This window comes from Magnolia sinica, chromosome 14 (assembly GCF_029962835.1).
Source record: "Magnolia sinica isolate HGM2019 chromosome 14, MsV1, whole genome shotgun sequence".
In the NCBI taxonomy this organism is placed as follows: Eukaryota; Viridiplantae; Streptophyta; class Magnoliopsida; order Magnoliales; family Magnoliaceae; genus Magnolia; species Magnolia sinica.
In genome coordinates, this window is record NC_080586.1 from 17,785,726 (window position 1) to 17,804,457 (window position 18,732).

At 39.5% G+C, this 18,732-nt stretch overlaps 1 protein-coding gene across 1 annotated transcript in view; it reads left to right on the top strand.

The window, feature by feature from the left end:
- LOC131224904 (ferritin-like catalase Nec2) overlaps nucleotides 1-18,732 on the top strand; it is a 50,786-nt gene that overhangs the window by 15,620 nt on the left and 16,434 nt on the right. Inside the window, exons 2-4 of the mRNA XM_058220347.1 lie at nucleotides 545-656; nucleotides 13,554-13,905; nucleotides 15,119-15,344. Of these exons, the coding sequence (XP_058076330.1) occupies nucleotides 545-656; nucleotides 13,554-13,905; nucleotides 15,119-15,344 (690 nt within the window). The remainder of the gene's footprint in view (nucleotides 1-544; nucleotides 657-13,553; nucleotides 13,906-15,118; nucleotides 15,345-18,732) is intronic.

Here is an 18,732-nt window from a genome sequence, read left to right on the forward strand (position 1 = left end):
AAAATCGAAGATAGTGAAGAAAAATCCCTCAATTTCGAGAGAAAATGAAAACAAATCAAAGCTCGTGTAAAGAAAATACCTGGAAAACGCCAACAGAGAGAGAGAAGAGGGTTTGGGGCTTCGGGGTTTTGAAGCGCAACAAGAGGGAGAACAAGAGTTGAGGGTTTGGGGCGAGAGAACGGTTTGAGATTTAAAGTCGAGCATGGATTATGAGAGACCTTTGGAGGAAGTTAGGATGTTAGGTGGGGCCCACTATGATGTTTGTGAGGAATCCACATCGTCTATCCATGATTTGGACTGGTCTGTTCAGTCTCATTCCGGAAAGAGTAGTATAAAAAATTTCAATAGGATAATCTTAATGTTCTAATTAGTAGCATAAAACTATGTAATAGTCAACGTTCAACTAAAGAAGTGTCTAAGGTTTGAGGGTAGCAACTTTAAAATCTATGTGAGTTTGGGGTGCTGTCACAGTTAGATCCATCAAACTTATATAGTTGGGCATGGACCTTATGATTCCTTTTGGAAAAATTGGTAAATCCTCAAGTGGGCTCAGTTAAAAGAGTCCATATTTGCAGCTTGGATTGATGTTCTACAACGAGATTTCTATGCTAGCATTCCAAGATATAGGGATCATGGTTTTGTGAACTTGTTGACAGGTAACTTGTTGTAATTGAGTTTGTGTATCATGGATTTGTTATATTGACGAGGGAAGAAAAAGACTAAAGCAAGTATGTCATGAAAAATGAGGTTTCTTTCCAATAGTTGCATATAGGTGTTTGTAAAATCTTAAAAGAGAGATAAGGGCCTCCTAGTATGACTCTTGGTATACAGATAATTTTGTCACTACACCAAAATTGTGAATTTAGAACGGTTCTATCTTTGATTTAGGAATGGTTTTAAGCTGTTCCAAATTTGAAACTTTTATAAACCATTCTAAATATAGAAAAAAGGACGGTGTGGATTTCTCATCTCTTGTGTAGCCCACTTTGAGTTTTGGATCCACCTCATGTTTGGTCTCATGTCCTAAAATGATCTCTCAAAATGAATGGAACTGTTATAAACCATTCTAAATATAGAAAAAGGGACGCTGATTTTCTGGTTTGCCCTGCTGCTTTTCATGTTTTTTCCGTTGATTTTCATGTTTCCCCCGCTGATTTTCTAGTTTGCCCCGTTCATATTTCAGTTTGCCTCGCTGTTTTTCTAGTTTGCCCCGCTACTTTTCATGTTTTTTTCGCTGATTTTCTAGTTTGCCCCGCTGATTTTCATGTTTCCCCCACTGATTTTCTAGTTTGCCCCACTCATATTTCAGTTTGCCCCGCTATTTTTCTAGTTTTCCCCGCTGCTTTTTATGTTTTCCCCGCTGATTTTCTAGTTTGCCCCGCTGCTTTTCATGTTTCCCCCGCTGATTTTCTAGTTTGCCCCGCTGTTTTTCTAGTTTGCCCCACTGCTTTTCATGTTTCCCCTGCTGATTTTCTAGTTTACCCCGCTCTTTTTCATGTTTGCCCCGCTCTTTTTCATGCTTGCCTCGCTCATTTTCATGTTTGGCCCGCTCATTTTCATGTTTGCCCCGCTAATTTTCATGCTTGCCCTCTCATTTTCATGTTTGCCCCGTTGAATTTCATGTTTGCCCCGCTCATTTTCATGTTTGCATGAAAATCATATATGGTACGTTAAGCAAATCATTCTAGTTTGGATCCTTACTCTTGCTCGGGTGGTAGACTCTTAGGAGTTTCAACACCCGATCAAGCGTTCGAGTATCCATAGGTGGTGAAATTCCACTAGTGTGAGTGTGTGGGGGTGTGTGTGCGTGTGTAAAAAAAAACAAATCATTCTAATTTAGGAGATATGCTTGTTGAATACATGGACAAAGAAATGAATTAAAAGATAAAAAAATATTTTTATATACTTATATATACATATTTATATAATTATGTATTAGAGAAAAATGTAAGGGAGAAAAAGTTCTCCCAGAAATATTTTTCTATCTTTTAATTCATTTCTTTGTCTATTTATTTTACAAGCATATCTCCTAAACTAGAATGATATACTTAAAGTACCACAAATGATTTTGGGGTAGGAGAAGCTAATTTAGCCAACCAACCTCGTTATTTTCCAAGATTCCATTGGGTTGATGGTCGAAAATCCATTTCATTCAGTTCGTAGTCAATTTCAATCAGTTCACGGTCAAATTGGAAATTCAGCGGGGCAAACATGAAATTGAGCGAGGCAAACATGAAGTTGAGTGAGGCAAACATAGGTCTACGTTTAAAAGGACATGTATCTGCAATCCCATGGATCTTAAAACAATCTACTAACATCACCATTATTACCTTAAAATTGATCTCATCCCTTGGTTGGACGGATTGGAAGGTAAAATCCCGGGATATGCCGGGCGTGCCAAATAGACCCAGTGAACTTGTCCCGAGATATAGCAATCTCATGGATCTTTTTCCAATCCACTAACACCACCATCATTACCTTAAAATCCATCCCATCCCTCTTAATCCCATGGGATTCTCCCGGCCAAATAGGCCCTCACTGGAACGGAGTGAAGAAAGGGGGTGAAAACGACAACAGTGAAAGCAACGCAATGGAAAGAGATGAAAGAAACGGGACTGAAATTAGCGGGGCAAACATGGAATTGAGCGGGGCAAACTAGAAAATCAGCGGGGCAAACTAGGAAATCAGCGTGGTAAACATGAAATTGAGCAAGGGAGTTAGTTAGTACGCTCTCATTGTACTAAGTAAACTCAGTTGGGCTCACATTGAATATATGTAGTATATCCACGCCGTCTATCCGTTTTTCCATCTAATTTTAGCGGTTTAGCCCCAAATTGAAGCATATCAAAAGATCAAGTGGATCATACCATGGGAAACAGTGGGGATAATGATTTCCACCATTGAAACCATAGTGGGCCCAATAATGATGTTTGTTTGTTATCAAACCTATTCATAAGATCATACAGACATGGATTAATAGAAAACTCAATTATAAGCTTGATCCAAAACTTCTATGGCCTCTAAGAAATGATCAACATTAGAAGTTCAATTCAAAATTTCATTTGGTGTGGTCCATTTGAACATTGGATACATTTAGATTTATCGGCTCAAGCCATGAAATTATCTATTAAGTTTGCCCAGCTGATTGTCTAGTTTGCCCCACTCAATTTCATGTTTACCCCGCTGATTTCCTAGTTTGCCCCGCTGATTTTCTAGTTTTCACCACTCAATTTCATGTTTGCCCCGCTGATTTTTTAGTTTCCCCTGCTCAATTTCATGTTTGCCCTGTTGATTTCCTAGTTTGCCTCACTGATTTTCTAGTTTCCCCCACTCAATTTCATGTTTGCCTCGCTGATTTCCTAGTTTGCCCCGTTGATTTTCTAGTTTGCCCCGTTGATTTTTTAGTTTTCCCTGCTCAATTTCATGTTTACCCCACTGATTTCCTAGTTTACCTCGCTGATTTTCTAATTTCCCCCGCTGATTTTCTAGTTTCCCCCGCTCAATTTCATGTTTGCCTAGTTGATTTCCTAGTTTGCCTCGCTGATTTTCTAGTTTGCCCCGCTGATTTTCTAGTTTTTCCCTCTCAATTTCATGTTTGCCCCACTGATTTTCTAGTTTCCCTCTCTTAATTTCATGTTTGCCCCGCTGATTACCTAATTTGCCCTGCTGATTTTCTAGTTTGCCCCGCTGATTTTCTAGTTTCCCCCACTCAATTTCATGTTCGCCCCGCTGATTTTCTAGTTTGCCCCGCTGATTTTCTAGTTTCCCTCACTCATTTTCATGTTTCCACTGCTGATTTTCTAGTTTCCCCTACTCATTTTCATGTTTCCCCCGTTGATTTTCTAGTTTCTCCTACTCAATTCATGTTTCCCCCGCTGATTTTCTAGTTTCCCCCACTCAATTCATGTTTCCCTCGCTGTTTTTCTAGTTTGCCCCAATCATATTTCAGTTTACCCCGCTGTTTTTCTAGTTTGCCTCGCTCATATTTCAGTTTGCCCCACTGATTTTCATGCTTGCCCCGCTCATTTTCATGCTTGCCCCACTCATTTACATGCTTGCTCCACTAATTTTCAGGCTTCCCCCGCTAGTTTAGGATTCTTACTCTTACTCGGGTGGTAGACTCTTAGGAGTTTCAATACCCGGTCAAGTGTTCGAGTATCCATACGTGGTGAAATTCCACTAGTGTGAGTGCATGGGGGTGTGTGTGCATGTGTAAAAAAAAGAGAAAAAAGCATTCTAATTTAAGAGATATGCTTGTTTAATAAATAGACAAAGAAATGAATTAAAAGATAGAAAAATATTTTTATATACTTATATATACATATTTACATAATTATGTATTAGAGAAAAATGTAGGAGAGAAAAAGTTCTCTCTATTAAAAAAAAACTACCAGACAGCCGCGGCACTGCCGCCGAACCGGCAGTAGTGCCGCGGCTGTCTGTGCCTTTTTTTTTTTTGCTAGGTTGCTTTCGTGGGTCCCATTATGATGTCTGTGTTATATCCAAACCATTCATCTATTTGGTGAGCTCATATTAAGGCTTGAGGGAAAAAAAAAAGAAGATAGATCTAACTATCAAGTGGACCACACTGTAAAAGGCAGTGGGGAATTGAACATCTATCATTGAAACCCTTTCAGGGGTTAATGAAGTTTTGGATCATTATGAAATTTGTTTTTCCTCTTCATCTAGGTCTTTGTGACCCTATGAATGAACTTAGATGGGGAGGATTTCTCACAAACATCACAGTTGGCCCCAACTTAGACGGGGGAGGATTTTTAATGGTTGACGCTCATTCAACACTGTTTCCTGTAATGTGGTACACTTAAGATTTGGATATACCTCATTTTTTGTCTCATACCATAAAATGATCCGAAAAAATATATGGACGGCATGGATGAAAAGCATAAATCATGGTGGGGCCCACAGACCACGACAATCCGCCATTGGCAGTTGGCAGGTAGAGTAGCCAATCCGTTTCTGTGAAAAGGAGGGGTATTTTCGTCCTGGATTTTTTCATCCGTATGAGGAGGTCTAAGTGAGTATGTCAAGTTTGTATTGTTTCAAGAATATCCAATGGATAAAAGGTGGGGTCCACAGTCGTAAATTTCTCAAATTTGAATCTAGAAAGTGATGTCGCAGGAGTAAAACAAAAATTGCCTTTCTTTTTTCCCTAAGAGATTGATAAAATTGATAATTGTGAATACCGAATTAACAAATACGACGCTTAGTCTCTCCCAATAGATGATCTTACCATAAAGATTGGATGAATAAAGGGACCACACCATAAATAAATAAAAAACTGAAAGGGGCGAGCTCTCAGTCCTAAAGGGGAGGTGAATACGACTATGCCAATTTAAAAATTAAAGAACTAAAAGATTAAATAAATTAGAATTAATCAGAAATCTCAATTGTAATAGTATTGAGAAATTATTTCAAACCTTGTTCAAGGGACAACCTTATACTAAAAACAAATGTTTTAGGTAGGACAACCTGATTTCTTGAACTTAGTAAGGATCAAGATCACAAAACTAAACAAGAGAAAAATGAAAGAAAGCTATCTCTTACAAGCATTCACCACATGTACATAAAAATATTACAACTATTCAACACATATACATCACATCCATCATTCACCACAAAACACCAGGAGTTATAGTGGTTTGGTGTGTACACCAACTATTCTCAAACAACCACACCTACTCCACTCCCAATAATCACAACCTACGTGATATTGACGTTTACTAATAATCAAAGTTTTCTCAGGTTGACATTAAAACCTATACAGTTGTGTTTTCAAATGGGCTATCACAATCAAAATCCTACGTCGAGATTTTCTGAATATCTCAGTCAAAACCAATACAGAGGTTTTCTGGATATCTCAAGAAACCAAAAATAAATAAAGAATAATACTTATCTTCTTCTGAAGATGCTCTTTGATGTAGCCCATAGAACCGCTTTTCTTGATGTAGAAATGTTCAATGTCCAACAACTCAATCAAGGGTTTTAGGTTCTAATTTGAGTTTAGATTAATTCAAAGCTTAGGCTACTTGTTTGAATTCCTTAGATCTCACAAAGAAGAGTATAAACTCCCCTTATAACATAAGATTCATAAAAGAGATCTAGAAATTACAAAACAAAAAGCTATATTTAAAAGATTTAAAATACCGTACAATAGCTTGACGAAGATGGAGACTTTTCTCTCTCAAAGTGAAGGCTTTTTGTGACTTGAATGAATATTTTCGGAGTAAGAAAAGACCTTTATTTATAGGCTGAAAAGTTATTGCTTCGATTGGTCTAAGAATCAACCAAATTTCAAATTTTGGGCGCGATCGGATAAAACTGTTCTTCGACTGGTTGAAGGGCCTGCTCGATTGGTCAAGTATAGCCTTCGACTGGTCGAGGGTGCAAAAAAATGGTTGCTGGACTTCGAGTTGAGTACCCTTCAACTGGTCGAGGGTGTGCCTTCGACTAGTCGAGGAACAAACAAAAAAAAAATCCATTTTTAAGTACAAATCTTGGACTGGTCGAAACTTTTCCTAGACTGGTCGAACCAAAGCCTGGACTAGTTGAACTAAGGCTTAGATTAGTCGAACTAAAGCCTAATCAAAGTATAAGAACCCATATATGTTTAGTATATAAAAGAACCTAAGTCTAAGGTCTCTCTAGGGTCAATTATACCTGAAATTATTGGACATTGAAGTATATACCTTGAAACTTCTACTTGAATCTTTAGTAGTGTTCAGTGGATCTTCTACTTGAAGTAATCTTATAGTTGTAGCTTGATCTTGAACTGAAGTGAAGTAGAGCTTGCAAACATTGAACTTGAAGTAATCATCTTCACGTCTTATTCTTAAACTTGCACTTTCCAATCATGTGTTGATCTTGAAAGTGAACTTTCCATCTTGATTCACTTGAAGGTGAACTTTCCATCACATGAGTGAACCACATTATAAGGTGTTTTGTTCCATCGAAATTTGACAAATAAGGGTGCTTTATACAGTACAGCACTTACAATCTCCCCCTTTGTCAAATTCGTGACAAAACATCCTTAGAACAAAATACAAATCAAATACAAGAACTTCACACTCTCTCTCATTAAGGGCACAAAAAAATAAAATAAAAAAATCTACTCCAATCTACTTCCCCTCAATCTGAGCTTGGACTTGTGTAGAATATACCTATATTAACAATCATTTCCAAACTTACAATCCACACAATCCATTCTTCATTCAATCATAACCATAAATCTCTCCCCCATTTTTGTCACAACTTGACAAAGGAAGATAGAATGACAATCATAAATAGATAATTGAATGATAATATAAACAATATGATTAAGAGCAAATCAAGAATAAGGATAAGATTAAGAAAGCATAAAGAAAGTAACATCCAAGAGTATGAATTAAGTAATATAATCCCAAGCATAAGTTAAAGTTTAAACAATCCAAAACAAAGCAAATTAAGCTAATCTGAATCAGAGGAAGAAGGATGTGGGATAGATGGGTCAATCTGATGAAGTCCTTTAGTAATGCGATGAAAATATTTCTGCATGTACTTTATTGAATACTAGTGACTTTCAATCAGATTGTCCTATGAAACTTTCAATTCAACCACCTTCTCCTCTAAAGATCGAAGGCGATCATCAAATTGAGACGGTTGAAAGTCAGGATCTGCCTCATCATCTATTTTTAACTCATCAAATATGTCATCCATAGTTGTATCTACAGGCAATGACGCTTCCTCTTCTTTAACATCATCCTTGTCTCATTGATCGGGAAGGTAGTCCAGACTCATCTTATGAATGTTAGCGTTGTCAAATGGGAGGGCTACCTCAGGAGCCTTAGTGGAAGGAATGACAACATTACAATGAATGGTTAGTGTCGTCATAAGATATGCAAATGGAATGTAACCATGACCCGGATGAATGCAAAATTGGATGATTAAGTAGCAAATCAAAGAAGGGAGGCAAATAGGGATGTCGGATACAACGACATGAAGAATATGAGCCATAAACGAAGTCAGCTTGGACTTGTTCCCAAACTGCGGATATTCATTTGACGTAAATATGCGATGAAGAACACGGAAATGAGGAATCATCTGAGTGGCACGTAGAGCATTACCGCTACTCCATTCGGCATCAAATTGACATAATTTTCAGGTAATCTGTTGACGCTCAGACTTAAACGTTCTATCCTTAAGTGGATGAATTGGTATGCCATCATCATTAACATTTACATCAAGCAAACTTAAAATCAAGTGCCTGTCTATAGAAACTGTTCCTTCTCTAAAGTTGATAGAAAATGTGAGATTTTCAAGGGACATCTCTCCAATTAATGCATACATGCCTTAAGCAATGGAGCGATAAGCCATTCCGCCTCAACCCAGAATATTTTCCCAATTAATGGCAGATAGCTATTGTGCGGAAATTCCTTACATGCTCCGAATTTTTTTCGGGAGCTCTCGGGGTTCTCATCCTAATTGGAGTCGACCTAAAGGATGAGCCACGAGTTACTTTCCTCTTAGTTCGTTGTTCCATTTAGTGATTGCACTAGAGAGAATAAAAAATAGAAGATGGGTTTGACAAGAATTAGATTTTTGCCCAAAAACCCTCTATGAAAAGAGTGAAAATCTCAAAATGAAAATAAAATGAAGCTTAAGATGCATACAAGAACCCAAATCTAAAAAGAAATTGAAAATGAGTCACTTATAATGACTATATGAAAATGGGTTCGACGGGTCGAGCAAGAGTTAGATGAGGAAGATGAAGAAAAAGTGGTTTTTCCCTCTTTTAGAGAAGTCCACCCGCACTCCTCGACTGGTCGAGTACATGCTCGTCTAGTCGTGCAACGCTGAAAATTTCAAATAATTTAAAAATTTTTAAAAATTTTTGCATAAAATTATGTGTGTGTGTGTGCATGCGCGCAAAAATAACATGATTTAATTAATTTGAAATACACATACCAATATCATGTTTTAATTTAGAATATCTATTTTTGTCAAGCAGTTTAGCCATAATGTCGGCAATCTGATTTTCCGTCTAGATATATTATAAAGAGATGCTTTTATCTTCCACCATTTCTTGAATATAATGATAATGAATGTTTATATGCTTCGTATGAGAATGTTGGATGGGATTTTTTAAAATATTAATTGTGTTAGAGTTATCACAATACAAGATCATTGTATCTTGTGCAATTCCATAATCGGTTAGTATTCGTTTCATCCAAACCAGCTGGGTACATGCATTACCAGCTGCAATGTATTCAACCTTAGCTGTAGATAAAGATACCGAACTCTGTTTCTTACTATGCCATAAAATTAAACAATTTCTAATATAGAAACATCCACCACTAGTAGACTTTCTATCATCAATGTTCCCTGCCTAGTCAGCATCTATATATTCAGCTAGTTGCACATTCGTATCGTGCGGATACCAAAGGCCGAAGTTAGCAGTACTTGCGACATATCTAATTATGCGCTTAACAGTAATAAGATGTGATTTTTTCGGATCAGACTGATATCTAGCACACATTCCTACACTGAAAGCAATATCTAATCTACTAGCAGTTAAGTATAAGAGATTATATGAGTATATATATGTCAAACATTGACAAGTAACATTGGAAAGTGGTGAAATCTCTACTTTGATATATTCGCGGTGCAAAAGATTACATCTTAACATTTGAGAAGATAGGGGCCAAGTTAGTCTGGTATGTGGAAAGTAGTTAATCTTGTGAGTAGATATATGTCAAACCCCAACAAGCAACATTGGGAAGCAGTGAAATGTCTACTTTGATATATTCGAGGTACAAAAGATTACGTCTTAACTTTTGAGAAGACATAGGCCAAGTTAGTCGGGTGTGTGGATTCAGATTACACAGACAGTATGGATTCCAGAAAGTCGACTTTAGGTTACTCGTTTGTACTAGCGAGTGGAGAAATCGATTAGATGTCAAAGTTTCAGTCTTTGGTGCCCCTTTCTATAATCGAAGTAGAGTATATAGCGGTGATAGAGGCTTTCAAAGAAGGTGTTCAGTTGAGAGGCATGATAAATTAGTTGGAGCTTCAGTTAGAGACCGTGCATGTTAATTGTGATAGCGAGAGCGCTATCGATTTGGCTAAAAACTCAAATTATCATTCACGTACAAAACACATTGATGTTTGTCACCATTTTTATCTGACATGTGCTTGAAGGAGGTGTGACTCTGGAGAAGATTCACACCAGCGTGAATTCGACAGACATGCTCACCAAGGTGGTTCCTGTAGAGAAGTTCAAGTTTTGTGTAACTTATCTGGGCTTGGTGAATGGGTAAAAGAAGGACGGAGTGTGCACGAGAAGCGATGATGGAGCTATGATGCAAGGTAGGATTAGAAAAGGAAAAAGGAAGCTATGAATGATGGTGATTGAAGACATGGTGGAGATTATTGATAGATGTCTTAAATATATAATTCAACAGTCTGTTGATGACAGATTCAATGTGATCAAGCAGAATTTAATGCGATTGAAGTTGGCTCGATGCCATCGAGATTCTCTAGATATCTTTCAGTTGGTTGTTGGACATATTGGGTGTTTTTTCGATGACATCGAAGAGGGTTCGATGACATCGAAGATGGTTTGATGTAATTGAGAAAATCCGTTTTTTATGTTTGGTCGTTGGAACATTTTGGTATTAGTTCAGTGCCATTGAAGTGGCTTTGATGTTATTGAAGGTTAAGTTTCAATGTCATCGAAGTGTGTTCGATATCGTCGAACAGTTTCACGTAGATTTTCACAGATTTGTAAATTTGCGAAATTTGTTTCCAAATCCGATTGGGATTCTTCCAGAAGCTATATATTTGGGTGTAATCGGGATTGAAAGGTAATCTAAGGCTTTCTGATTCATTTCTAGGGTTTTAAGGGCTTGTACATGAGATTCAAGGCTTGTTCAAATCGGGTATACTCTCTATCTCTTACAATTTTTTGCTTTCATAATGTTTTCTATCGCTTTATGCCGTGGTTTTTTTCATGTTAAATTCCAAGTGTTTGCATTGTGCTTGCTTGGTGCTATTGGATTACTCCACTTGATTAATCTCTATTTGCTTCCGTAGTCCCCCAACAGTACATTGTTTTATTTGGTGTGGCTATCTGATAATTGTATGGTCATGATTTTTAGGACATTAAATTTTCATGGTAAGACAATAGATTAGATAGCATATCTACACACCCACTGGACCCCACACACAACAGCCATACATTCTTTTTCCGGGCATGAAATTCTACCCTCTGTATCATGGAGTCCGATAATATAGACACGCAGCCCTTGTGTGCAATCGTCAAGACCGTTGATTTTTGGTAGACCACTTGCATTGATCACATTCCAAAACTCTCAAGAAGATGGACTATGGTAGCTATCTCATCGGGGCCTACAAAAAAAGGGCACGCCTCCCTCCAAGCTGAGTAATGGTTCTCCACATTTTGAGAGGAAAGGCTCTACATTTCAGTAGTAGGTGTTCAATACCCTTTTTCATTTTGTGTGGCCCACTTAAGTTTTTGGGCTCTTGTCGTAATGTCATATGGTGAAATGGATGGATGAGTGTATTTCTCATAAAAATTGAGTTTTTCTCTGCTTCCTAGCACACATGGCACATTGTGATTGGTGGAGAGGGATGTGGGACCCACTTGCTGGGATGTGGTAATAATACTTCTACAGTAAACTTCCTTTTTCATAAATTCCATCCATAACAAGCTATATTAAAGAAGCCTCTCGTACAGGTGGGAGTTTTGATAAATAGTAATTTTTTTTATTTTTTATTTTCTAATATATAAAATACATACATCAGAGTGGGCTCTATGGCAAGGGCCCGGCCGCACCTAATCCACTCTCATCATCATCGTGTAGAGAAATGCTCCAGTGCTTTCACAGCACTATAAGTTATAGTGCTCCTAGTTGAATGCTATGCATACAGACAGTTCAATCGATTTATCTGAACTGTTCATTAAATTAAGATACATTCACAGGGATTTTGTGCAAAACTCAGCACTTATCAGATGAGCCAGTCCATTTTTTATTTGGTTTTATTTTCTACAGCCATCAGTATTCCAAGTCATGGATGGGATGGCTACAATTGCCTAACAAAAGTGATGTTTTAGAATCATAAGCAATCCATTATGGCCTTAACATAAAGATGGATCAAATTGTTGATTACACCTAGTTTTAGTAGTTGATGTTAACCGTCCATATTAAATACCATTCACCAAACAGTTCATATTTGTTAGAGAAATAATTGTGGCTTCAGACGCTGCCTTTTACCCGTGTGATTTGCCGATGTCCCAAAACCTTAAGCAGGATGAAATTGCCCTTTCTTTTATTTTTTTTATTTTTTTGCAAAAGTAATTTTGTTTTTACAAAAGTGAGTAGAAAGTTGTTAAAAGCAAGGGTATTTTTGTATTTTTTGATTAGTTCTGTGCCGAGAGAGGTCTACTTTAATGCATTAAGGTTTGATGGGTCTAGTAAAAAGGTGGGTAGTACGTTGGGTCTATATAACACAAAAGTCAGTTGTTAGATTGGTGTGATGTTTGAATGATATAGCTCGTGAAAGATATGCTGAACCGAACGAACAGTCTAGATCAATGAACTGAAAGTCCAGGTTTTCCAATGCAACTAGAAGCACTGTAACTTGGTCTGAGCACACTACCTAATGGCCCATCACTTGGACGGCACAGATCGACTTATACTGGGCCTAAGCTCCTGTGTACCTTGTTTAGGGTATAGATGTGTTAAGATCTTTTGTATCTTGCTTATAAAGAAAAAGGTGCATCTTATCCATGCATGGCGTATATAATAGGCGCTTCTTACATCCTATAAAGACAAAGGTTTATATTCCGTACACGACGTGTATACACGGATACAATGGCCACGACAGGACCGACTTATCTACGCGTACGCCTACCAATGTCGTGTGTATGTGTGTGTATATATATATATATATATATATATATATATATATATATATATATATATATATATGAGCCCGATAAAAGAATTCTGAAGGGCTTCACCATTTGGAAAATGTAAAATGGCTCCTGTAACCTTTCACGTAGTGTGGCCCGCCTAAGTTTCGAATCATGCATAATTTCTTAAATTCACTTCATCCTGGTGATTTACACCTGATGAACGAATTTGATGAAAGATAGATATCGGGTTGGCCCCACGGGCAAACCTATGATTGGCATCCCGTTCCCATTATTCCCTGTGGTGTCGCCCACCAATATTTTGGGTCCGGGTAATTATTTTCCCCAGTGCCTAGAATCAAGGACAGAAGCTGATGGACGAAGTGGATTTCACATGTTCAGCATGGTGCGCCCCACAGAGCATGTCTTATTACAACAAGATAGAGCTCGTACGTGCCAGCTGACATTAATAGAAGATTAATAGAAGATAGAAAAAATCTTGAAGCGGCAACTACACAATCTTCGTAAATTGACCTACGTGGAGCTTGTTTTTCAAGTATAAATACCATGGCTCGATAGCACTTCTCTCACTCAATATCTATTCCCATATAGAGATATTAAGGAATTTGGACGGCTGTATCGAGCTTCTCTGTTTCTCCGCTTTTCTTCTTTCTCTGCTTAGGCTATTTTGCGCCGGGGTGTCTAACACAAGACCCAGCATGTGTATCTCCTCCACCATTAAATGGGACTCCGATATTCCCTGATGATGTGGACAAAATACAATTGGCTCTCAATTTGGAGTACTTGGAGGCTGAGTTTTTCCTGAATGGAGCGCTAGGGTACGGTCTAGATGGGGTTGCTCCCGAAATAGCCCAGGGTGGCCCACCTCCTATCGGAGGTAAGAAAGCCAACCTCGACCGCCTTACACATCAGATCATCGAAGAATTTGGTTATGAGGAAGTTGGCCATTTGAGGTCTCTCTCTCTCTCTCTCTCTCTCTCTCTAATTCTCTCATATCCTATTGTGTTTTGAGAGACATCCAACCATCAAAGGTTCACCCCAAGGACCACCTTATTCTAAAACCAGCTTGACTGGCCCATTAATCGGACCACACATAAATTTTCTTATCATACTAGCCTTGCTGTCGGTGAGTCAAGTTGTTTCGGAATGCAGCCACCAATAGATAGTAAATTCTGTCTATTGGCGTCGAGGGAAAAGGGTGAAAAGAACTTTGAAAATATAGTAAAAAAATACTTAAATTATGGGGAAGAGAGAATTCCTGTTACCCTAATGGTTTGGGGTCCAAAGCTGTTTTTTATTATTTTTATTTTTTTAATAAATAGTGATGTGGACCAATGAGAACTAGGATACCAGGAATTCTCTGTTGACCTGATAACAGAGGATCCGGACTCAATAAAAATACTTAAATTATGGGGAAGGAAGTAGAAGGGTACTCGTGACGGACGCGGATTGCGTCCTACCCCCGCCCGGACGGTAATCCGTCCGGACAGGGCTCTGTGGGGCCACAGTGATGTAAGTGTTTTATCCACGCTGCCAATCGTTTTTCTCAGATCAGTTTAAGGTATGATTCAAAAAATTAAGTAGGTTCACAGCTCCAATGGACCACACCAAAGGAAGCTGTAGTGATAATGACACTCACCGTTGAAACCTTTCTAAGGGCCACCGTGACTTTTTTTTACCATAAAAACTATTCATAAGGTCATGTAGGCGTGGATGAAGCGAAAAAAACAAATATCAGCTTCATCCGAAACTTCTCTAGCTCCCAAGAAGTTTTTAATGGTGGAAGTTCAATCCCCAATTTGTGGTCCACTTGGGCTTGTTCCTGCCTCGTTTTTTTGGCTCATTCCTTAAAATGATATGAGAAAAACGATGAACTGAGTGGATAAAACAATTACATCACTGTAACCCCCACAGAGCCTTGCCCGGATGGAATACCATCCGGGCGGGGGTAGGACGCAATCCGCGTCCGACTCGTGACGTGCCAGCTGCTGTGACATTTGCATTTCTTGCTCTTTTCTCTCCACGTGCACGCGCATGTGTATCACATATAAGCAAGCAGATGTACAAACATTCGATAACTCATAGATGCAGCAAATACCTTTTTTTTTTTTTTTTTGCCTTTTTTCTTTTCCTGAAAGGTTGTTTGAGTTGTGTATTTTTTTTCAGGGCCATTAAATCAACTGTTGGCGGATTTCCAAGGCCCCTGATCGACATAAGCTCTAAGAATTTTGCTACTATATTTGATAATGCATTTGAAAAGCCACTCAGCCCACCGTTTGATCCTTACATCAGCAGCGTTAATTACCTTCTGGCTTCTTATGTCATTCCATACGTGGGACTTGTGGCCTATGTGGGCACTAACCCAAATATCAACGGCTACGTTTCAAAAAGAGTAAGTTTACTGTCCATTTCTTTCTTTTTGTGCTACTCTCTTGTGTGGTACAGTACATGAGGGCGATGGTGCAACCCTTTTGATCTAACCACTAGATGTGGTCCATTTGTGTGAAATCCTAGCCACTCATCTCTATATTGATTTTGATCGACGTGACCCTTTACCTAATGTCACGCCCCAAACTCGGAAACCGGGCTCACAAAATTCCCGATCGCCGAATCCGACGCCGACAGCCTTCGTAAAACTCCATTCTCGGCTCCCAGCGCCCATTCGCTAGGTTCCGATCCTGGGATGCTACGAGGAGGATTTTCAACATCAGTTTGATTCGTAATAAGCATAACCAAAGGCATAACCTACAAACAACAACCAAAAACTCCATCACATTTCCACTATGATCAAAAACTTTAAAAATACAATGAGCATAAAGGGAAATACAATGATAATAAACAAAAAGCTCCAAGATGGTCTACAAAGCGCTCCTGCCTCAGCGCTGCTGTGCTCTAACGTCACCTGCATGCAACGGTCGTGCATAAGCTTATGAAAAGCTTAGAGGGTAGTGTAAGTGTGTGTGTAAGGTAGTAGTTATGCAGTATCAGAGTAATGCGGAATATGCTGATAAATCCATGAATACCATGAGCCGTACCAAGGCTATGCAATGTGAGGCATGGATGATGTCGGCCATACCAAGGCCATGCGGTGCAAGACATGAATGATGTCGGCCATACCAAGGCCATGCGGTGCGAAATGCAACTCAAGCATGCGAATCCTCATCTAAGTCCACATATCAATACAGCTCAACTCTGGAATATCACCGGGGTCTAGTACACTTCAACTAGATTGCCGCCCCATCGCACACAATAAGGTGAGTGGAAGAGACCTTACTATCCGCCTGCCAATATCGGGCTCGGCTCGTCGATAGCGGACCCATTCCTCGAGCTGGTCAGACTCAGCCTAGCTTTGCCCCCTCCTCTCGGGCGGGTAATGCCGCACCCTCTTCCAACCGACCACGACACAGTGGAAAGCGCAACCGTCTGGTAATCGGCACTCGGCGCTCATGCACCCACTCGGTCTAGATATTGGAACAACCTCCTGGTACCAAAAGGGTTTAGGGACTTTCACCTAGGGATATCTATAACACTCTATGTAGAACAAGATTTCAGGTATCCAATCCTGCCAACCACGATACGCCTGTGGAGGTTACGGCCCTGATGTCGCTAGGGCGTACAGTACCATATCACACCATGCGAATGCATAAATCACACTATCCAATCATGCGGCAATCCTGCGTGTATCGTGCGCTCATATAGGGCAACACCGCCTAATCGGGAGCCCTTAAACAATCTGCCCGAAGGCATATGCTATGATCAGTCACTTCTCATATCAAGCATACATATGATGCGTATGATCATGAATTATGGAACTATACTAAACATGTCATATGGTGATAGACGCTGTTTGTAATGAAGATGGGCCTAGACGGCCTACACATTACATGTACGGGCCTATTAATGGGCCCTAGGGAGAGTCATAATGCGGACATTTAACCAACACTATACTTGCAATGTGGACGTCAAACCAACATTTCTCTCAAGGCATAGCCCATCGTAAACATCATTACATAAACCATGTTGGGATCACATATTGCAATGGACCTTAGGTACATCCCATTGGGCCTTCATTATATCAAATGGGCCGTATCACATGGGCCTTACATTCGTTAAATGAGTTGCATTAATGGGCCTCACCAATAGGCCTTATGTACATTGCAATGGGCCATAACCCATGGGCCTTAGAATACATCAAAATGGACCTCGTAATATGGGCCTTGTATATACATATCAAGGTGGGCCTCAATGGACGGCCCACAAATACACTAAGATGGGCCTCAACACATGGCCTTAAATTAATTTCCAAAATGATTGGACGGTTTAGATGAAACACATGCATCATGGTGGGTCCCAAAAAAGCCCACCATCATATATATGTATATATATATTTAATATAATATATAATATATATAATATAATATATACTATATATATAATATAATATAAACCACATCCAGGCCTTAGACGGCCTGGATAGTGATATATACCATATATAATATATATAATATATACTATATATAAATAAAATATAATAAAATTATCATCGTCCAGGCCCTGGATGGCTTGGACAGCGCATATATCAGGTGTAGGCCCACGTGGGGCCCACTGAAATGTTAAATTTTCATCCAATCCACTGAGAGGGAGGACCTAGAAGAGTTTCAATGGCAGCCACTCAATCCCACTATTTCTTATCATGTGGGCCACCTGAGATTCGGATGTGGCTGATATTTGGAGGAGACCTACTTCTGGGGGTGGCCCACCTAATGAACGGGTTGGATATCAAATATACATCATGGTGGGGCCCACGGCAGGGGCCGTGGGTTGCTACTGTCCGCCCCTCCGCTGTGCGCAGGCAACGCCTGCTGTCTTCTGACACAACAGCAACGCCTGCTGCGGCTGATGTTTAATTTTTTTTTAAAATCGCGTTTTCTTACGGTTTTTTGGGTATGCGGCCCGCATCATGTAAATCCACCCTAGCCATTGGTCTTTACTACTCAAGGCAGACACAACGAGTCCAATATTCAATATATTTTTGGCACATCAAAACTTCAGGGTAGATTTTAATGGTAGACACACTGTTTGCTATGCTATGGTCTGCCAGCACCTCGGAGTGGCTCCATTTTTCGGCTCAACGCCTAAAATGGTCTGGGGAAAAGGTTGGACGGCTTGGATTAACGACATTCATCAAGGTGGGGCCTGAACAAGTGGTCCACCCAAAAAGCTTGTGAATCAAGCTAATATTTTTGTTTCCCTTACACGTCCAGCGTCTCTGGACGCTGGACAGTGTGGCATAGCACGTCCTTTAAGGTGGGCCTTGTTCAGGTGGGCCACCAAATGATGGATGGTGTGGTCACAATATATATGTAAAGTGGGCCCCACCTACAAATGACTTAGATCAAATACATGCTTCATGGTGGGGTCCATTCAAGTGGGCCACACAACCATATCATGATCTCATAAAAGAAAATGAAATAGAGAGAGAGAGAGAGGGATAGAGAGTGGGACACGCGTGATGGAGGGACCCCGACACTATGGGCCCTCCCTTGCACTAAATCATACAGCAAGTGGGTCCCATTACACATGGGCCTAATAAATCAAAATCCAACGGTGGAGATCCCTTCTCCACTAAAATAGATGGTCTAGATGTCCCTAGGTATACAAGAAAAATAAACATCATAATGGGGTCCATGGAGAATGGCCCCATCATGGAATGATCATGATGATCAAAGTGGGCCATCGGCCACATCTTAGGGTCCCAAGTGAGATCCAAACCATTGGTC